Here is a 21,814-nt window from a genome sequence, read left to right on the forward strand (position 1 = left end):
AGCTTGTGGCTCTCGTGGGGTCTTGTCCCGAGCGAGCGGCACCGGCGCAGGAGCTCGGGGACAGGCACTGGAGGGAGCGTGCTCTGGCTGGAGTTCAAGGCACTGGGGCTGCCACATCCGCAATGTGGCACCAGCGTGTGCAGCTCTCTGCAGCCTAGGTTTCTGTCCCATGAGCCGCTCCTGGTCCAAGCGAGCCTCTTGGCACCCCTCCCGGCTTGGTAGAAGTCAGGAGAAAAAAATGGTTGGTCAGAAATGACTCAGAAAGGCCGCGTGTTCCTGCCAAAGGAATGCTGCCTGTCGGTCACAGAGCAATCCCTCGCTGCCCTCTCCGAGGAAGGCTTCGGCTGTCTCCCTCGCACCGCCTGCACCTTCACTGCGAGGCGAGGATTCCCCGCAGCTCTGGGATGGGAGGCAGCCCCCCGAGAGCTGGGGGGGGTCCCCATTCCTTGGGGAAAGTGGCACGGAGGGAGCTGTGCCACCCGCCCCGGGGGCATAGCCTGCGCTCTCCAGCCTCTCTCTCTCTTCTTGCAGGATGGAGACGTTCCCTGCGGTGGCCGAAGAGGTCCTGAGGGAGTTCCAGGTCCTGCTGCAGCACAGCCCCCCTCCCATCGGCAGCACCCGCATGCTCCAGCTCGTGGCCATCAACATGTTTGCGGTGTACAACTCCCAGCCCAAAGGTACCTCGTGCTGCTCGGAGGGAGCCGGCGCTGGGGAGCGGCCGCGCTGCGTAGGGTCGAGCTGCTCCTGGAGGAGGTTTTGGGGGGAATTCTGCACCTTTTGGGGAGTCGGAGTGGATGCCTGAGGGTGTCAGCCCCACAGTAAGGATGGATGAAGCACATCCAGCGTCGCCCACCCACCCAGGGGGCTCTGTGTGGTCCCTGCTGTTGTTGGGTTTGTGCTGCGATGCCACCAAAGCAGAATCCCTTCCTCTGGGCTTGGAACTGTGCCTCCAGGGGCTGCGTTCGTCCCTGCACAGCAGCAGGTGCCTGGCTCAGCCCGCGCCACGCGTTTGGGAGCAGGGCCACGCTCCCCAGCTGGGAGGAGGCAGCGTTGGGCACGCTTAGGAGCTGGATCCTAAAGATGGAAGCCTCCAGCTGATGGCCTTCAGTCAAAGCCAGCTCGTGGGCGAGCCGGCAGAGCCCCACGGAGCTGCTGCTGGAAGGTTTCTCCCTCGTGAGCCACTTGGCCACTTGTCAGACCGCTGGCTGGGGGCTGAGGTCAGCGCGTGGAGCGAGCTGGCAGCAGCAGGAGGGTTTGGGACGTGCAGATCCCCGTGCTGGGTGCCCGGCCTGCCTCGTTGGCACCTTCCTCAGGCGGGGGAAGCCCTGGGTGAGCCAGCAGCCTTCTTACGAGGACTTGCCCTCCTTCCTGCCGGGTGCCAACCGGCGACGGCGTGTTTATGTTTGAGCTGCAAAGTGCTTTACGATTATGAGCAATGCCTCTGCGCAGCCCCCCGGTAGGTATATTAATAGCTGTGTCTGTGCTGCAGACAGGAGCGGGTGGTAAGGAGAGGAAGAAATCTGTCTGGGCTTCTCAGCAAGCCCCCGTGGCAGAGCTGGAAGCGATCCCAGCTCTCAGACCACTGGGCTCGGCTCTTCCATCCGCAGCCGAGCCGTGGATGTGAGTGAGTGAGTGACAGAAAGGGAGCACTTTTTATCTCATGTGAAAAATAAGTATTCTCGGAGTTTCCTGCCTCCCGGGTGAGCGGTTGCCAGCTGCTCCCAGCTTGCTGATCTCGAGAGAAAAAGCAAAACTCGTTCCCGCTGGGGACCTGCGGACCTCGCGCCGAGCAGGTGGTGGTGGTGATGAAATGCCTGCAGGTCCGATGGCACGGCGGCTGCCATCCGAGGCTTCGTGCCCTTCAAGGGTTTCCCCGAGGGCTCCTTGCTCCGGTGACCCTAAAACATCGCTAAGAATATTGTTGGCAAAGCAAATTCTGTTGTCAGCGCAAATGCTCCGGTGGTCTCCGAGCGCTCGTGCGCTGAGTGCTGGCAGAGCCCAGCTTGGGCTCGGTGCCGACGCCGTGATACTGAGAAGTGCTGGGAGCTGGGTGCGGAAGAGAGGGGAAAAAAAAAAGGAAAGCAAAGAGCCTGGAGTTGAAAAAGCGAGCAGGGAAGCTTGCTGAATTATTACCAAGTGCCCAGCACGGAGGGAGGGAGAAGGATGTTGGCTCCTGCCCCGCTGTGTGGGTTGCTGCGGGCAGGGGAGCGAGCGGAGCGGGCAGCAGGGCACGGCTGGCGGGAAGGTGCGGGTTGGGGCTCCCGTTTCCCAGCACATGAGTCAGCTCGCCGGGCAGCAGCAGGAACGGGTGCGAGGGGGCCGAGCCCAGCGTGTGGGCGGCGAGGAGGGCACGGGGCAGCTCCCCCCCTGCCCTTCCAGGGAGCCTCGGTGGGGAGGCGCTCGCAGCGCTCGCTGCAGTCGGGGCTTGGCCTCTCCGGAGCTGGATGGAGCTCTGCAGTTGGACCCGGAGCTCCCCTCCTACCGAAATCCTCCCGCGAATCTGGGATGGGAGCGTGGCTGTGGCCTTCCTGGTGCACGTTGCCTGCCTGAATTCCGCTGCGAGCTCGCGGTAGCAGGAGGAGATCGTGGGGGTCTGGGGCCAGCGAGGGAGGTCTGTCTGAGAGCCTCTTCTTTCCCTGCTGTCTGGGGGGAGATATCTCGTGGGGCGTGCGCTCCCCTCCCTCTCCTCCCCTGGATTTCCAGGTCTCCGGAGCCGCAGCTGCTCCTGAGAAACTCGCGGGCTTGCCCCGGGTCTGGCTGCTGATGAGTTCCTGATGCTGGGATCCGGGGGTGCTGCTGGCAGCCGGGGGGTGGTGGGGTGGGCAAAGCGCTGGTGGCGTGGGGAATTCAGGCACAATTTAATGTACAGTTGGCACGTGTTTCTGAGCACCGGTTTGGGAACTGGAAAACAGGAAGCATTAACAAGCAAACACTTAAAGTAAACACTTCTCTTCCTTGGACTTAATGCCTCACACCTACCCGGCCCTTTTCTTGGTATCAGCTTCCCCCGTTCTCCGTGCATTACGCTCGGTCTGTCCTGATTTTGCAGTGGAGCAGCAGGCAGCACAGGAGCTTGGAGGCTTGTGGGCAGCAGCTTCTCTCTGCTCTTTGCTTTTTGCTCATTTTCCTTTGCCCTGGCAGTGGTTCCCTCCATCACCCTGTCTGCAGTAAAGTCCCCTACACACCCCTCGTCGCTTGTGGCTACCCCTCTCCTAAATCTGCCTTTGCAAGATGTCCCGTTGCTTGATGGGCTGCCTTTTTGGGGTGCAGCGGGGTGTTTAAACCTTTTTCAGAGCCAGCTGCACCCAGCTGTGACCAGCACGTGGCGTTTCACGGCCTCCTCCCATGCAGGTGCCGGCTACGTGAGCGCCGGAGCCGCGTGCATCCCACCGGAGCAGAGCTGGTCACAGCTGCTTGCGAGCAGCCAGGCAGCGCTGGGAAGACCCCGGGAGATGGCTCGGGGCTGTTGTTCTCTCTGACAGAGGAAGCCGAAGAATTCCCACATGAAATGTTCCCCCCGTGGTGCAGCACCGAGCAGCGCGCTCCTCCCGGTGAGCCCGACCTCCCCGTCGTCCGCGGGGACACGCGGCGAGGGCTGCCCGAGCTGGCTGCCTCGTGGCAGGAGATTGGAGGTGTGAAAAAGCTGCTTCAGGACCTTCAACCTGGGCGGCAAGGGTGCCCACCCATGGGAAGGAGGCAGAGAGATGTGGGTGCGCAGTTTCTGGAGCGCTCTGGTGCCGGAGGTTGGTGACTTTGGAGGTTTTGGGGCTATCCTGGGCTCCAGCTGGGGCGGGCCCTTCACGGGGTGGCCCTTTTAACAGTTTGGTAGCCATCTGCACAATCAAGTTGCAGAGGAGCTTTGGATCCCTTTATCCCGACCACAAACACTCCAAGAATTTTAATTTTTTTTTAATTCTGTAATTTGGGGAAATAAAACTCTGGTTTCTGAAAGGCCTAATTGAAGCCGTGCTTGCGGCAGGGGCATCTCGGTGAGGGGAGAGGGAGAAACCCCCTCCCAGCCCATCTGTGCCCAATTTACTCCGATCTGGCCTCTCTGAGGCTTTTTTTTTTTTGCTTTTTTTTTTTTTTTTTCTTTCTCTCTCTCTTTAATAATTTGTTTTATAATTCCTGGAATCAAACCCATCTCAGACACACTGTTTTATTTTACTGTATTATTGGATTATACTTCCTATAAATCACTGGATGTTATTCATAGGCCACCACCAGAATAACTTCCCCTCTCCCCCCCCCCCCCTTTTTTTTTTTTTTCCCCCCCCCGACGGGGCCGCATTCCTAACAAGCGCGCAGCAAAGTGGGGGCGCAGCGCGGGGCACCCTAGAGACGCTTCCCGGAAATCCCAGCAAATTTGCCTGGCCGCGGGTGTGAAGCATCAGGGCTGCAGCACCTGGATGCCTTCTGGCACTCGCGGGCCCCGGCGCGTTGCTCTGCGTGGAGTTTGTTAGGGAGGTCGGGCTTAGGTGGAAGAGGGGAAGGAAGGGGGGGACGGGGGAAGCCATATGTGCATCCTCAGCACATGCCGGCGGTGAAGCCGCGTCCCCCGGGGCCGAGCAGAGTCGGGGCGCGGAGGCACGGCGAGGTTCTGGCTGAGGAGCGAGCAGGCAGCCGGCCCTGCTGCCCGGAGGGGGGTTCGGCAGAGCCCGGAGCCTTTGGCGGGGCTGTTTTGGGGCTGCCAGAGCGCACGGGGAGGATTTGTGGAGGTGGCTGGGGTCGGGCAGGGCTTTGCTCACAGCCCTGCTGGGGGAAAACAAGGTCGGCTTGGCTGTCCGAGGCGAGGTTGGCGAGGGGAGCTCTAAGGGCTGGTGAAGTGAGGGAGGGTTGGGTGCAGGGCCACCGGTGCCATCGCAGCAGCGTTGAGTAAAAGCTGCCTGGCTAACACGGAGCTGTCGTTCCGTGTTTGAGCGTCCCCTAACTGCAGTTTTTGCAAGGGTTCGGTGCCGTGCACAGCCTGGCATGGTAGAAAACCTGACGTTGATCTCGCCTAAATCTTTTCGGTAGACGGGAGAAGGATCCCCAGGTGGGCGGGCATCACCTGCAGCTTCTGGCAGGCACAGGGTTCCCTTCCTTCTCCTGCCATGTACATTCAGCACCCCGGCATGGCTTCAGGGGATATATCAACCCCAAAGGCCCCCAAAAATTCAGCCTGTGCTTCTTACACGCGGCTGCTCCACTCCTGTCCTGCCACCGCGCGCGGCCCCGCTCGGAGCGGAGCGCGTTTCGCTTTGCTGACCGCAGCTGCTCGGGCTTACGAGCTAAAGCGTAAACCCTTAAAATATCCCCGGGGACGTTGCAGAAGCTGGTGGTGTCTGCCCTCGGCGGCAGAACCGGGCCTCGTCTCTGACCATCTTCATGGTTCTGGTTTGGTTTCCGATGGCTGGAGCCCAGCTTTGCTCAGAGCTCGCTGCAGCGTCAGAAAAAGGCTCGGCGGAAGCCCGTAGCGCTCTGCCGCTGCAGCCACATCTCAATGGCTTCTCTTGAGGCTCTAACCACATCTCGCAGGTTGGAGCAGGCAGAAGGTGCTGGGAGTCGATCACAAGGGAGTCCGGCGCATCTGAGGGAGTTTAAAAATAAAGCAGTGCTGTGGACGGCTGCCTTGGTTTGGTGGAGTTTTAAAATTAGGCACAAAACAAAGCGTAATAAACCTCAGGCTGCAGATAGCAGAAGCAGCAACTCGATCTTCCCCTGTCTGGGGAGCAGAACTGACTCATTTTCTCATAGTTTGCCTCCTCGCGTGGCAAATGGGTGCTTCACCGGGGGGCAGGTGGTCCCCACCTCTGTCCCCACGGCACAGGGGGACTGCTGGGGGCTGAGCTGCTGGAGCCGGTGCCCGTTGGGAGCCCGAGGGCTCTCCACCTGCCTGGGGCCTCGGTTTTGGTGCAAAGGAGGTTGTGTAATTGGCTTTCTGAGGGCTCGTCGTGCAGCAAGCACAGGCTGAAGCCTCTGTCCCGAGGTGTCGAGCGTGCACCTGGCAGCCCCGGCGTGCCATTTCCCTGCCAGACTGCCTGCCCCTGGCGTCAGCGAGGTGTTGTTAAGGCACAAAGCCTCCCGAGGCCTTTCAGCCTGGAGGAACCGCTCGTTAAATTCATCCTTCCCCCATCCTTCCCCTCCCGTCGTGGCGCTGCTCTTCTCATTTGCCTCAGGTCCGAGCGAGAAGCAGGGGAGGAGGAAACCCAGAGGAGGAGCGCCCAGGCCCGGTCTCCATCGGCCTCCCCGTGCTCCCGTGGAGTCTTTTGAGAGAGCACAGGTACGGAGAGCTCCGTGTGTGTGTGCACAGGGCTTTCACACTCCTTCAGCTGCCCACGGATGTTCCTGGCCGTGCCTGGGCTTCTCCACGTGAGCAGGAGAGCAGCGCCGACGCGGTGCGGGTGTGCGTGACCGCGCAGCGCACGCTTCCTGCGCCGCGCCGGGCTGGCGCTCACACGGAGCCCCGCGAGGGTCACACACGTGTCCGGAGGGTGGTAGCTGTCCCTCCAGGGCTGCTCCTCCGAGTGCTTGGAGGTTGGCACAGCTGCTGGGAACTGCAGGCGCCTTTCCTTCGGGGGAAGGAAGCTGTCTCAGCCTTTGAAACACATCAGAAAAGCCCAGGTAAAACGCTCTTGGCCCAGACGTGTCTTCAGAGCCTCGCTCTTGGGCTCTTGAGGCTGGTGGCAGCAATGTTTAGACCAAAGTCTTCCTTTGCTTATTCCCCTCTGTTTCCTGTTTAAAAGGCAAATTGTCACATATTTGGGGATTTATTTACCGTAATTGGAGTTATTTTCCTGGCTGCTGGCTTCTGCCCTCTGATGCAAGACTCCTCAGCGAGCCGTGTGTGCGGGGCCCACGTGATTTTTTTTCCCCCCTGCCACCAGTGCCAGCAGGAGCTGCACCGCGCAGCGCGCGCGGCAGGGAATTTCCACTCGCAGTTCAGGTTTCTGAAACCTAGCCCCGTCGGCTTCGGAGGCAAGAGCTCGAGCGAGGCTTTTGTGGCAGGGAAGGGGAAGGTTTCCAGCGAAACCGAGCGCCTGCCGGTGTGTCAGACTCTCCAGTCCTGCCCTCCAACCCCGAGCGTGGTGCAAATTCCCCGAGGAGCGGCGTCAGCTGAACGCCCCAGGGGCTTCTGCCCAACCTGCCCGCTCCTGGAGCGGTTCCACCAAACGCAGGGTGACACCGGGGTCTCAGGGTGACACCGGGAGATCTCATTTCAGGGCAACAAAGGGAGAGAAACGCTTTGTAAGCACAAAGCCCGAGTCTGCTTCCCCGCCAAGCTTCTGCAGCCCCACGGCAAGTCGCAGCAGGGCCAGGGTGGCTCGGAGGGGCTCGCTCGCTGCGGTGCCACCGGGGCCTGGGCTCGCTCTGCCCGTGCCGAGACTCGGCCCCTGTTTTTTTTCGGCAAGTGGGAAGAGGCAGCGCCGCCGTATGAAAAGGAGAGGCAGGAAATGGAGTGCTGGCACGCAGTGTCCGGCCGTCCTCCTGCTGCGAGGCGAGAAGGGAGGTGCCTGACGCGGCTGTCCTGGGGCTCTGCCTCGCCTCTGCTTTGGTGTGTGCAGCGCGAGGGGTGCGAGGGAGCGGGAGCGGGGTCACCCCAGGTGCAGCGGCTTGGGGAGGCTTCAGATGTTCGTACCGTGACAGGAAATCCTCTCACTTTTAAAGAGATGTTTCTGCCTCTTTAATGTGCGCTGCGCCTTTGATTTCCTCGTGCTTCTAAGCAACGCCGAGTCAATTACTGTATTTCTATTTAATTCTCCGAGAGAAGGCTGGATAATTAGCCTAATTATGGTGCTTTGTGAAGTTGTAAAACTCTTGATTGAGCTTGTGGGGCTGTTTTATAGCCTGCCAGGTGGAGGCAACGAGGGCTGCCTGCCCCGTGCCCGTGCCCTGTGCGGGTTCAGCTGCAACCTGGCAGCTCGGTGAGGTTCATCACCTCCCTCCCGGGGGCTGCCCAGCGGGGGCTCCTCTCCTGCCTCTCCCACACGTGTGTCTGAGGCTAGAAGGTGGCCCCAATGCAGGTTTGTGTTTGGAGACCTTTGATTTTCCCTGATTAGTGCCTGCCCTTGACCCCGTGTGCCCGTGGGGCGGGCTCTTGGCAGCAGGGTGCTGGCTGTGCTTAAACCCAGCCTTCGGGACTCGCCCTGGCTAACGGGATGCTCGCCCAGCCTCGCAGCCAGGACAGGAGGGAGCGGGGCCATTTAACCCCAGGTGAGTGGCAGCACGGATTTGAGGTGCTTCGGGTAACAAAGGGCCGTGTTTGGCACCGATGGGTGCGGCGTGTGGCGGCTGCTGGTAACGTGGCCATGGGGTGGCTGGCAGGCAGCGTGCCGAGGGCACTTGTAGCCGTCCCTCCTGCCCTTGGCACGCGTCCTGTGGCTGGCACAGGTCTCCAGAGTGCACGAGGGTCCCTAATTCCATACCCCCGGCGATGTAAAACCCCCGCCCCAACTCCTCACCCTGCCTCAATGAACTCTTGGTGCTTCTCCACCCGCTCCCCCGGCACAGCCCCGCAGAGGAGGCGCCGGCTGCCAAATGCGCCTTGGGAACGGCACCAACCTTTCCGAGCAAAACCCGGGGAAACCGAGGGGCTGCCGAAACCTCACGCTCGGTGCCGGCAGCGGGGGGCCCCCCGGGCGCTCCCGGCTGGCCTCGGGGAGCAGCTCAGCGCCGCCACATGTGCCGGGGGCTTTCAAGGCAGGCGCGGCGGAAGCGGCCGCTCGCGGGCCCATCTGCAGCGGGGCTGCGCGCGGAGCTGGAGACGCGCTGCAGCTGGTGCGAGGCCCTGGCAGCGCGCGCGGAGCTGCTGTCTGCTGGGGTTTACTGCTGTCTACGTTGAAACATGGCTCGGGGAGGGGAAGAGGGGGGACGGAGGGGAGGGGGGGGGTGAGGGGGGTCGGTGGCACGGTGCCAGTCCCCGTTAGCCTGGCCTTCTCGTTCCTCTCTCCTCCTCCTCCTCCTCCCCGCTCCCTCCATGCTTTAAAGTCACATTTCCAGGCCAGACATAGAATTAATCTCTGGGCACTTCACATTGCTGGCAGCGCAAAGCAGGATGTGGGATCTTTTTTTTCTCTCTCTCTGCGTCTTGGCTGACTTTTTTACCTCTCGAAGAATTTGGAAGGGCCGTGAGATTCCCCCCGCCCCCCCTCGCCTCAGTGCCGTGCAGTTTTTCAGCACGCTGATCACCCTGCTGTGGCTTCACCCTAATAGATTTCATATGCTGACACAGTTGACATCAGTACCAAACTATTTTACATGTGATCTGGTGTATTTCCTGAGGAAATCTGCAAGATATTTATTAAGAACTAATAAAATAAACCTCTCCATGAGCTTTTAGGTAGTTTTCAATTTTTCATGTCTCTCTCGTTTCCTCTTATCAATGAGTTTCTATTTTCTCCCTCCTCTCTGACCATTGCAAAAGGAAACAAAAATAAATGTTTTAAAACCGTTCCTGAATGGACACTGGGAATAGTTCTGTAGTGATGTATTAGCAAAGTCGTATTTTTAGTGCCGTATTGTCAGGACTAAAAATATCCCGCTGCAGTGCATCCTTTTTATAGGTCTTTGTGTGTGTGTGTGTGCGCGCGCGTGTGCGCGGTGCCTGGTGCACAACTTTGCACCAGCGTGGAGAGCTCTGCCTTTGTACTACTGCAGCCTCGCCTCCCCCGGCGCAGCTGGACTCCATTAGGCCTCGAAAATTAAAGTAATCCCGCTTAAGAAAGAAAAAATTAATCAATCTAGCAGAGCCGTGGCTCCCCGGCCCAGCCCGGATACCTGCGTGGCAGCCCTGCTTTGAGAGACTCCAGCAGCCCGGGGCCGTGGGGGCTGCAGCGCGTTGCGCCCGGCGCTTGTCCCGCTGCGTCCCCCGGTGTTCCCCGGCCCCGCCGGCCGTGCTGCCGAGCTCTCGAGCCGGGAGGGAGGGCCGGGCTGCGGGTTGCAGTCACCTCCGGGGTTCCTGCTCGTTTTTCATTCTCAGGAAGTCCTCCGGGGCCGCGCTGGCGAGCGGGAGCGTGCGCACACGGAGGAGCTGGGAGCGGGCTCTTGGAGCCCGGACGCTTCACGTTTTGCGGAGGAATTTGTACATTTCTGCTGGTTTGGCCTACGCTGCTGTCTCTTTCAATTAACTGTAGCTGTAACAGAGAGCCGAAGGTGGGAGCCGAGCTGGGGTGGTGCCTTCCCTCCCTCCCTCCCTGCTCGGGGTCCCCCCACTGCGGGGGCTGATCCCCCCCGGGCACGCAGCCCCGCGGGGAGGCGCAGCGCGGAGCCACGGCTCCCTGCCACACGCGACCCGTGCGGCCGTTTCCAAATAACAATTTCATCCCCTTTCCAAATAACAATTTCAACCCGCTTCCAAATAACAATGTCATCCCCTTTCCAAATACAGTTTCACCGCCCGTTCACGCCCACGGTACCGGCCCCGAGGCCAGCCTTGCGTCACAGGTAGCGGGGTGCCGTGCCTCGGGGAGGGGGGGGACACCGCAACGCGCCCCGTGCGCGGGGCACTGGGAACCGGTGCAGCTCCAGCCAGGAGCTCTCCCCCTCTTCCAGCTCTCGTCTCCTCTGAGTCACTCGCTGCTCCTCTCGCGGGTGCCTCGCTTCGCCGTCTGCTGCCGTCTGGAGAGCTGCAGCGCTCCGGCTTCCTGTAGAGCAGTTCAGCGAAAGCAGTAATTAGGGCCCGTAAAAAATTTATTTTATTAGCGAGAAGTGTCGGTGGGTAATTGGCCATAATTTGAACCCAGCCAGATTGGAGATTCATATAAAAAAAAAAAAAAAGCAGAAAAGCACAGCGATCTTTTTACCAGAAACGCCGGGGCTGTTGCTCGTGAGCCCTTCCAGGGGTGGCTGGGATGGGACGGGACGCGGGACGGCGGCTGCGGGAGGGCGGCAGGCAGCGAGCGCCTGTGCCGTACCCGTCCTTGAGGGTGTTTGACACTGGCATGGGAAGAAAGGAAACCTTGTTTTCCAAGAACTCTGCTCTTTCTCAGCTTGATAAGCATTTAAAAGAAAAGCTGCACAATTGGAATTGGCAGAGCATCCTCATTCTTTTGTCTGTCTGTTTATTTTTTTCCCCTCATCCCTCGACATGTGCGCTACAGCCCACGGTTACTGCACCCCACAGCACCGCGGGCCTGGAGCTCTGCAGGCTCGCGCCCAGCTCTGCCCGCCCCAGCCTGGCTCTTCGCAGGGCCGCAGGGATCCGGCCCCCTCCCCATGTCGGGGGGCACCGGGTGTTCCACCAAAGGTGCTTTTCCAGCCCCTTTCATTCCCCTTTTAAATTTTAAGGCAGCAAACCCAGGGCTGTGCCTCGACTTCAGGTGGAGGTTTGGGATGCGGGCTGGCTGCGCCGCATGGCCCCAATCCTTTGGGTATTTCTAGGGGTGGCTCTAGTGGTGTTCCTAGCGGGTCGGTGCGGAGAGGGGGCTGCCCGTCGGCGGCGTGTCTGGGACGATGCCTGCATCTCCTCGCGACCGGCGTGTGTCAGCGGTTGGCGAGCGACCCGCTCCACTCAGTGCGGGCGGCCGAGCCGAGCCCCTGCGCACATGTCACGGCGGGGTAACGCCGGTGGAACCGGAGCCGGGAGTTACTTCAGGTTACTAGTCCTGGTTTGTTGCTCGGGGTAAGGGCTCGGGGCGTTGCTTCAGGTTAGTAGTGCTTGTTTGCGCTTGGCAGCCCGGCCTGGAACCCGGTGTGACTGTTTCCCGAGGAATATTTTTGGTTTGAAAACTGAAGGTCAGCAGTTCGCGAGCGCCGCGCCTGCAGCCAACTCTGTGGTTCGCCTTGTGCCACTGGGCCAGCAGCACTTGAAGTCCCGATCAATTGATCTGCAACAATATGAAACCACGGACGGTGCCTGCCAGATAAAACTCCCCGTCTCGCCCCGTTTTCCCCACCCAAAGTGTCTTTCTGCCCGTATCCCCTTTCTCGCTGCCTGTCTCCCTCCCTCCCTCTCGGCTGTGTATTGGACTTTTTGTCTATCTTTTTCCATCTCTCTGTCTCTTTTCATAACAGTTTTTAATAATGTTTTAGTTAGTTCCAGCCTTTTCCCTCAATGGATCCCATTGGAAAATGCATTTGAAAGGAAACAGTTATACACTTCCCTTCCTTTGAAACTCTGCTGGCACCTTTTCCAGTGCAGTAAACCATACAACATGGATTTTCAAAGTTTCCAAACACAGACATGCTGGCGTTAAATTTATGAAAAAATATTTTATTCGGCTGTATAGTAACTACGAGTCTCCGAGCTGCTGGTCACAGTGAAATCGAAGCTCGTTTTGGAACTGCAACAGGTTTTCAAATCTCTGCAGGAAACGGGGCGGCGCTGGCCCCGCAACTCGGAGGGGTGCCGGGGTGCCCGGGGCAGAGCCCGGCGAACTCGGGGCTGCTTCTCCCCGCAGACGGCGGCGTCGGGAGCGCCGCAGCAACGGTAGCTGCGGGGAGCTTCACGGTCATGCCAATCCCATCTCAAGTCACGGGAGAAAAGAGGAATTTGGCATCAAAGCGTTACGCCTTACACTTGTTAGCGACCGTAGAAGGTTAAAGCTTTTTGGTTGCTCCGGGCTGAGCCCGGTGGCAGGGGGCTCAATCATCCGTGTGCGCACACGCTGCAGTCGGCGCGGTGGTTGGGGACCCGAGGCTCCGGCTGCGTGCGCGTCGTTGGAGCACTGAGATCATATTTTCTAATATCGGGGCTCGGATGTTAGACTTCCTGGAACGGTTTCCCTGTGTGCTGTGGGTTTGTGCCTGTGGTTTCAGCCCTTCCAGTAGGGAATTGCTCACTCGACACCTGAGAACCTTCCTTTGCGTGGCACTGCTCTGGGCTGATTTTTTTTTCCAAATTTCCACAGGAGGAGCACGTGGCCCCCGTTCACCACCAGGGACTGGCCCTGGCCGCATGCGTGCCCCATTGCCAGGGGGCTCCTCGGAGCAGGGCGAGCCTCAGAGCGCGCATCCTGCAGCACTTCACTTGCTCGAGGTGTGCCGTGATGCAGATAAGGGCTCCTGCGATAGAGGGGATGATAACGTGGCAAAAAGATCCCGTGCTCCGTTTTGCTTTTGTCCTTTCGCTTGTAAAATTCCTTTTCCTGCCCATGGGACTTTTCCAGAGAAGTCACTGATGAGGTGTTATCGCTATCCTCAGTGCTTCGCGATGCTCAGGGAGAGCTGGACAGTTCGGGTCCAGAAAATTGGATCGCAGAAGCTCCCTGGCTTCTGTCTCAAAGCATCTCCCTTCTGGGTGCCTTTCGGCACGGTATCTCTAAAGCCTACAGAGAGATATTAGGGAGCTAACGGGTTTTCTAGGTTTGGAACGCTCACCTCGAGGCAGAGGAGATGGAGGTACCCTAAATACATGGTCCTTCCTGGGCTGCATTCATTCATTTCCAAAGCAGAGCTCTAATTAGCTGCAGTCATGGCTGCGTTTGCCCCTTGCCTGCAGATGTGATCCCCAACGTGTCACCGGGGCCAGGCAGCAAGCGAGGGACGTGCAGGTCCCGGCCACATCAGCACAGGGTGGTTCAAGAGATTCTGGGTCCCCCTGGAGGAGCGGGACCGAGGTGAAGACAGAAGCTGCTCGAGCCCCCTTCGTCCCCAAAACAGGGCTGTTTTCGGCAATCCCCAGCCTAGCTGAGCACATGCGTGTTTCAGCACGCGAGGAAGATGTTCTTTGGGGACCATTCGTTTTGTGACAGCTGAAATTGGCACCTCGAAGGGGGAGAAAATGCTACGTCGTTAGGGCCACCTTATAGCGTGTCGGCGCGATGGGGTTGACTCGAAGTTGCATGGACAGCTCCGAATCTCGTATTCCTGACCTCTGGATGCTCGATTTTGTGCTCGTTTAACGTTTTTTATTGCTGTGTAATTTGTAAGCAATTCCCATCATCTTTAGAAAAACGAGCTCAGGCCGACCTCATGTGGGATCTTCAGTGGGTGCCAAAATTTGGATCAACCACGACAGCATCTGCCCCATCCGGGCGTTACGTCTGGGTGTTGGTTTGGGGCTGGTGTCCTGGAGATCAGGCTACAGCCCCGCTGCTACGGCATCCCCTCGCTCCTGCTGCTTCAGCACCCTTCTTCTGCCTGTTGCTCCCTCTCCTTTGTCCTCCCTGGGTTGGTTTCCCCTCCCGTTGGCCATCCCAGCGGATTATCCGGGCTGGCACGTGGGAGCTGTCTGCTAACACTCAGCTTTTCACCCCTTGGCAAAGTAAAGGGTGGAGCGAGGTGGCAGAAGGCACGCCCAAAGCCCGCAGCCGTCCCCTGCCAAACTTCTGGTTCCTGCTCCGAAGTGTGAAGGTGCTGGGGATTTCACTGAAACGGCCGAAGCATTTTTAACTTGAGAAGAACAATATATTTTCCCTAACCTCATTCTGGCAAATGGCTGAGCCTCTTCGGATGAAATTTTCCCCATAAATTTCGCTCGAGGAAAGCTTTTGGCATGGGGGATCGCGGCCTAAATGGTTAAAGTTTGGCGAAGCTGTTAGGAACTAAAAACAGGGTCTTACAACGGAAAGTGTTAGGTAAGCTTCACTGTAGGCACGGCCTCGGGGCTCTGCCCTTCTTGTAGGAGCATGGCAGGGGGTGACAGGCCCAGGTTTTGCTTTCCGTTTGGCATTTGCTTTGCAAAAGTGACAGCCTGGAGGCCGGGTCCCGCAGGAAGCTGTAAAAAGAAGCGCAGCGAGTGAAGGTGTTGAAACAGAAGCTCCTCGCCTTGCCGCTCCTGCCCCAGCAAAGGCAGCTCGGGGCGAGCGCTCCTGTCTGCAGCCACTTTGCTCTCCTTTGCTTCTGCTCCAGGCACGAGGCTCTCCCCGGAGAAGTTAAGTTGCAGGCTGTCCGCTCGCCTCGGCTGCCAAAAAAACCCGTGCCCACCTCCGGCACCGCGGTAAGGGGGGCGGCGAGGCTGCCTCGCGTTCGCTGCGATTGTCCTGGTGAAAGTGCACTCGGGGCTGGAGTAAATCTCTCGGGAAGCCCTGTTCACACCTCCTCCCCTGTTGTAAATAACATCTGACACAATTATGGCCGGGCGCACGCGGCTCCTGGGTGGGATGCTGGTAGCAGCTTGCCGTGCCTGCTGCGTGCGCCGAGCCAGGCTCCCGGGGCAGTGCGTGTGCTGGGCACCCCGCTCCCCTCACCGGCCACGAGTTCCCTTGTTTGGGAAAGGGTGAAGGACCCGAAGACCACGCAGACTGAGGACAGGGTATTTTTTTGCCAGCTCAGCAGGGCACAATTTCTCAGGAGCTAGCCAGGAGCCGTGTACATTTGGATGTGGCAGCCTTTGAGCTGCCAGACGGGTCAAATCCCTGCTGCTGGTTGCTGCCAGGCAGGACCAGAGCTCCAGGGATTGCGCAGAGCCTTGGGGCGAGCGTTCCCAAAGTCCTGGTGTCAGCTCGCCCGTTTGGAGCAGCCCTACTGAAGGCGATGCTGGGAAATAATGGTTTTTCTGGTGATTCCCCAGGCTTTATCAGTCCGGTGAGTGGGTGTCTTCAGCCCCAGCTGGCTGCATGGGAATGGCACGTCCTGGTGCCGAGACAGCTAACAAAAGCTGTCATGAACACGGATCCGCCACCAGCCCCGGTTAGCAGGGGTGTCTGTGCCACTCCACGCGATGCTGCATGTCCAAAAGCGACTCCTGCAGCCTCACCGGGGCCGCAGGGGGCACACCAGGCTCCCGGCCCCGCCGCCAGGGTCAGGCCCCCCGAGCGCAGGGAGCTGCGAAGTGCGGCTCGGCGCAAGTGGAAACGGCTTCAGTCGGTGTTTTGACTGATGGGTCTTTTCAGGAAATTTCTGAGAATAACAGTTCTAAAAATGGCTGCTTCTTTCCACTGATATTTCCTGGAAAAGGCCGCAGTTAATTTTAAACCACTATCCTTTTCCCTTTTCAAGTGGAAATGGCTCAGTGCTTGTCCTCAAGGCTAATGTCACTCTCTCTGCCCTAACCTGAGCCGTGCGGTGGAGCAGGACCACGTGCTGCTGCCTGGCCTTACAGGACCACTTGGTCCTCCAGAGCTGCAGAAAAGTGTTTTTTTTAGGGGCACACACGTGGCACGTGTGCCTGCTTTCCCCGTGGAAACAACTAACCAGCTCTCCCTGAGTCATTTCAAACCAATGTTCTTTGTCAGCGACTCCTGAGCCGCCCTGCGCACGCGTGACAGCCGCCTCTAAAACCATTCCCTTGCTGAGCCCGCAGCTCTGCTCTTTGGGGGTCAGGAGCACGTCCCGAGGTGGTTCTCACACCCCAAGCTCCATCCCCAAGTGTGGCTTTGGGGTTCGGGGATAGTTGGGGCTTTGGGGTGAGCCGGAGGGGGCCGGCAGCAGCGCGCCACCCGGGGCAGCCCCTTTGTGCCAGGGGCAGCACGGCTTCCTCTGCGGCTCTCGGGCAGGCTGGCTGCTTCGGGTTTGGGAATATGTCATTAATTTTTATACCTTCCCCTGTAAACCATCGACCCTTTTTATGATGTCATGAGGGATTCCTTAATTTTGCAGCTGCTTCCTGGTTACGTCAGAGAAGAGCCTCCCGTCCTCGAGCCCAGCGCTGCAGCCCGGGCCGGCTGGAAACAAATGAAGTGTTGAATATCTAATGGCTTCCACAGGGAGAGCTGCTCCATCCTCCCCAGGCCCCCAACATTCCTCACCTCGCAGGCCTCCCTCCCCTGGACGAGCTGGGGTTTCGGCACGGAGCAGAGGGAGCCGCGGGCTCCTGGGCAGCTCTGGCTGCTGGGGGAGCACCCCTGTGCCATGCGGGTCTGGGTGCTGCAGCTGAGACCCCCCCCCCTAGGGCCTTCCTGCCTCTTTTTGGGGAGAAGTCGGTGCGGGGAGATGGATTTGGGGGCTTCCAGGTGGTGGCTGCAAGCCGAAGGTCGCTTCGGGAGGGTTTCAGCCTTCTGCATGTGGGTGGTGGCATCCAGCTGGGCCGTGTCCCGACCGCCACCTCCAGATGCAGAGCTGGGGAGCACCTTCCCAGCAGAACCCCCCAGCGTTCCCAGGATCTCTGCGGGGCATTAGCCGGGGCTGGATGAGTGCAGCTGGCTTCCCAGGCTCTTTGGGGGGCAGACGGGTGCGCGTGTGACTCGCCGTTCCCAGCAGAGAGCTGGGAGTGCCCGTGACTCACAGGTCCTCGGCGAGGGGGCGTCAGGGAAATGCCCTGCAGCCCTGAGCATCCCTCCCCGTGCTTCTGCTGCTTTCTGTTTTCCCCTTCCACCGCCGGCCTTGCCCGCTTCCTGCAGACGGCCCCGTCCCCGCCGGGCAGCCCCGGAGCCCTGCCAGCGCCGCGTCTGGCGGAGGGTGACTCACGGGGAAAACTCTGCCGCGTGGCTGAGCGATAAGAGAGCAAACAAACGGCCTTCAGGTGGTGTCAGCCCAACGCTGACCGGCCTCTTTTCTTCCCCGCAGGGCAGCAGCCGGCTGGTGAATCAGCCGGCTGTGCCGCCGAGCCGCTGACACACCACGCAGCGGGCTTTGGGCACGGCTCGCCCGCGGCCCCGCGCTCTCCAGGCTCCTCCACCTCCTGCATCCCCCCCCGGGCAGCCCGTTGTGTCGTCCTCAGCACTGTCTGGAGACCCGTTTGCTCCATCGCCTTTGTGTGGGGTCCTTTAGGGCCTCACCGGGGCTCAGCTGGGGGCTCAGAGCGCGTCCCTGCTGCCGGCCCAGCGCTGCTCCAGGCTTCCCGGCCCCGAGCTCAGGTTGGGCAGGACGGAGAGGCCAGCGTGGAAAGCGTCTCGCTGCAATCCTCCTGACCCTTGGCTGGATCCGATGGCCTCAATCAAAGCGATCTGTTCTGGCTGCTGGGGCTCTCCTCCACCGCTACCTGCAGCAGAACAGCCGGGAGCCTTCACCTCCAGCCCTCCAGCCCCATCCCCGCGAGCACCCCTGCGGCCGGGGCCACGCCGTGCTCTGCCCTGGTCGTCCCTCGCAGGATTTCCTCCTGCACATGGCACTCGGGTGGCTGTGAGAAGCTTCCTCCTGCAGATCCCCTTCCTCGGCCGGGCTGCCCCTCGCATCGCCGGCTCTTTTCCCCTTCCCATTTCCTGCGGCTGGTTGCGTTGCCCGGACGGAGCTTTGGCATCGCTGTTTTGTCCACCCTAGCGGGAGAGGGGATGTGTTTATCACTTTTCCTGGAGATTATCTGTTTAAGCACTCTCTGACAGTTACAATAACAAGGGCAGCGCGTTGTGTTTCCCAGCAAAAGGACACTCGCTGCTGAAAGATGTATAGCACTAATTAGAAATACATAACATCCGGCCACATGGCAGCCTTCTCCCGGCCGCTCCATTTCCTGAGCTCAGCCGACTTTGACGACAGTTGGTTTATGTTTTCCATGAATATAATGTTCTCAGAGCAACGCAAAGTTCTCCCCGGTACAAAAAAATCCCCGCTCTCTCTGGCTCTCTCCCCCTTTCTCCCCGCAGCCTTCCCCCCCGCGCCGCAGGGCAGGTAGATTTATGGCTGCAGAGAGCCCGGCTCGGATCCTGCCGCCGGCTGAGCCGGAGCAAAACTCGCAGCCCAGAGCCAAGAGCCCAGGTAGGCGCTCGCAGAGGGCGCTGCCGCAAAGGAAGCTGCCTCCTGGTAGCAAAACACCGCTCTGGGTGCAGGCCGGTACCCAGCTGGAGACAAAAACAACATTTCCTCCGTGCAGAGGAACAGGAGGGCTCTTCTGCAGCGCAGGGGGTTCTGGCGAGCTTCAGAAAAAAAGCAGCCCGGCCCTTTTCCCCGTCGTTTTTTTTCTCCGTGCTCGCAGCCTGATGCTCAGCAGCTCCACTTTTTTTTTTTCTGGCCTGTCCCCTCTCCTTCCTCTCGATGGTTTTTCGGAGGTCCCCGTGTGCTGGACGGGAGCAGGGCGGCTGCTGTGCCGTGCGTAACGCAGGTCAGGTGTAAGGGTGGCTGGATGTAGGAGCAGGAGGAAGATGGAGCAGGCTCGGGGAGGTGAAATCGTAGAAGGATTTAGCTGCCGAAATTAATTCCTATTGAATATGGAAAAAGTGCCGTGTTTCAGATGTTTCTAACCCGGCCAAGCGTGGACAGATTTCTAGTAGGACAGGAAAACTCTCTGCTAAAAAGGTTATTCTGCAGCAAAATCGCAGATCCCCTTTCCAGGATTTGCAGTTGCTCGATGAGCTCAAGGAAAAGGTTGTAAGTGGTGTGTTTTTTTTTCTAACAAGGGTAAGCCACTATCTTGTTTCCTAGCCTCACTCTCCCGAGTAGCCCAACTGTTTGGGCTAAAGATTTCCGGATGAATTCAGGCTGAGACAGGCACCCGGCACGGAAACTTCAGCTCCCAATGGTTGGAGCTGGAGCCAAGTGGAAAAAAGGGGCTTACGAGAGGCTGGTGGCAGGCGGGCTGCTGGAAATCCTGCCTGCATGGCTGGCAGAGCTCAGGTCCTGCTGCCCAGTCCCATCCCTGGTGGATTTGCAGCAGGCGGTGGGGTTCTCACTTATTTTTCTGGTGCAAGAAATCAGAGCTTTATAAATTCAGCCTGGGAGGTGTGGGGTAACGCAGACACACCAGGCTGCTGCTCCGGGCTGCCAAGCGTTCGGTGATGGCTCTGCCCTAAAACACCTCCTGCTCCCTTCTTGCTCTTCAAGCTCCTGCTGGCACAGCTGATGTAGTGCTGCAGGTGATGGAGAATTGGGTCCAGCTCGGGAAAGCTCCCAGGAGGTGGGGTTTGGGAGCTCAGCTCCCTGCTGGGCCGTGGGTTTTTTTTTCCTAATCTCGGTGTGAGCCGGTGGCAGGGGCTGTTTGATGCCAAACGGGGGCGTTTGCCTGGTTGCAGGGGAGAAGAACTTTCACGAGTTCTCTGCCCTCTGCTCATCCCCTCACCCTGAGCAATTTCAGTTGCATGGGCAGCTGGGGGTGTTTGGGATCTGCCCCCCTCCCAGTCCCCTTGTCACACGGTCGGGAGCCCTCGCTCCCAGCTCCCGGCTCAGAGCACACTGCGGCTCCCTGCCTCCTGAGACGAGTGGTGAAAAGGCACAGAAAGTGACTCCTGATTTATGGGGCTCTCCTCTTTTGTCCTAGAATTAAGCTCTTCACAGCCTTTGCTGGCAGGGCTGGGAGCTGCAGCGCCGGGGGGGGCACTTTTGGAGGTGGGGAGCAGCACCGGCCGTGCTCTCACCTGGGCTCTTCCCCTGCCCTGCAAGGACTCGAGGAGGCTCCTGGGCTGCACGAGCCTCTGTGAAATGAGCCTCACAAGCCTGGCCAGGGGGTGAACTTCCAGGAGCAGCGGAATTGTTTGATTTAAGGACTGGGTGACAAGGAGGCAGAGCTGGAGGGCACTATGGGGGGGACAACGAGTCACCTGGAGCACGGTGCCCGCAGTCCCTGAGGTGCTGCCTGCCCAAAGCACGGGGGTTCCTGCCAAAATGCCTGGGGCTTTCCCGGCAGCACAGCACCCACGCCGTGCCCTGGGGACCCGGTGGCACTCAGGTGGCAGCGTGGTGGCCGTGGTGCTGCCCCGTTCCTGGAGAAGAAGCGGCGAGTCCAGCATCACCGCCACGGGAGGAGGGAGCGCGGGGAAGACGACTGCAATTTCTTGAGCTGGACCGTGGCCAGAGCGCTGCGACTAACACTCTTAATTGTGGGAAAGGCTTCATGAAAGAGATTTACTGTCCCAGAGTGGTCACATCTCCAGTTTTATGTTTCCTCCAAAAGCTGAGGGCCCTGCAGCACGGCACTTCCTACCGGCGGTGCTTTGCGGCACCGGCTCAGCCCCGGCCCCGGGAGCAGAGCACCCTGCTTGGGCTGCCGGGGGTCCCGGTGCCACCCTTGGTGGTCTCCCTGCCAGGTGCTGAGCTCGCTGCCTGCTCTGAGAGCCGGCCAAACGAAGCCTGCAGCTGATCCTGCCCTTTCTACCTGTGTTTTCTAGGTGCTTTTTAGTCTTTCCTTTTTTTTTCTAGTGGTTTTTAACCCTCCCCACCCCATCGCTCTGAAATAATTTACACTTAAAACCCCTGTTTTAAGTTTGTTCTCCGGGCCTCAGGCGTTTCGTTAGTGCCAGCTGGAACGGGGTTGGTGCCGTGCTTTAATCCTTCTGCCCCTCATGCTTTAATCCTCCTGCCCTTCTCTCAAAGCCCTGAATCCTGCTGCCTGCACACCGCTGGTGCTCGTCTTGATGGTAGCAGTGCCTGGGAGCCGGGCTGTGCCGGGGGCTTTCTTCCCATCCCAGCTCTGGCACTTTGCTTGTGTGGGCACCGGTTTGCAATCGATTCCTACATGACTGTGTTTGCTGTATGAAAAGGAAAACCTTGAAAAGCTTCCTTGGCTTGTAACAGCCGTGCCTGCAGGGTGAGAGGTGGGAGCCCTGGTCGGCAGCGGGTGATGGAGCCAGCAGTGGGTGGCAGAGCCAGCAGCGGGTGACACATGCGCTGGCTGCAGGTGACACATAAACTGTCAGCGGGTGACATGAGAGCCAGCAAGGTGCCGCAGCCTGCACCGAGCAAGCAGCAGGGGCTGGCAGGAGCCCCCCAGGTACCTCCCGTCCCCATAGCCCACAGCTCCGCTCCTCCCCGCAGCAGCTCCCCCGCATCTCGGGAGAGGATGCAAAGCAGGAGCAGAGATTATTCGCAGGGCAGGGGCTGCCCGAGAGGCTCCAGATCTCCCTCCTGGCCCGGCGTGGGCAGCCTGGCACGCCGGCGGTGCTCCGAACCTCGCTAAACGCGACCCACGCCCAGCTCCAGGCAGCTCCCTGGAGCCAGCGCCCCGCCGCTCGCAGCAGCCTCAGAAGTGGTTTCTGGCTGGGTGTAGATGTGCCGAGGGGATTTGCTCTCACTCCGAGGCGGCTCTGTTTGGAGGAGCTGTGGTCGTGTGGCATCTACTTGAGTAACTGCGGCAATTAAGCGCTCTTGA

General features: G+C 59.5%; 1 protein-coding gene across 3 annotated transcripts in view; it reads left to right on the forward strand.

The window, feature by feature from the left end:
• SMG6 (SMG6 nonsense mediated mRNA decay factor) overlaps nucleotides 1-21,814 on the forward strand; it is a 103,140-nt gene that overhangs the window by 26,551 nt on the left and 54,775 nt on the right. For all 3 annotated transcript variants that reach the window (XM_068656168.1, XM_068656169.1, XM_068656170.1), the window contains exon 10: nucleotides 532-677. In XM_068656168.1, coding sequence (XP_068512269.1) covers nucleotides 532-677 — 146 coding nt within the window. The remainder of the gene's footprint in view (nucleotides 1-531; nucleotides 678-21,814) is intronic.

Source organism: Anas acuta, chromosome 19 (assembly GCF_963932015.1).
Source record: "Anas acuta chromosome 19, bAnaAcu1.1, whole genome shotgun sequence".
NCBI lineage: Eukaryota > Metazoa > Chordata > Aves > Anseriformes > Anatidae > Anas > Anas acuta.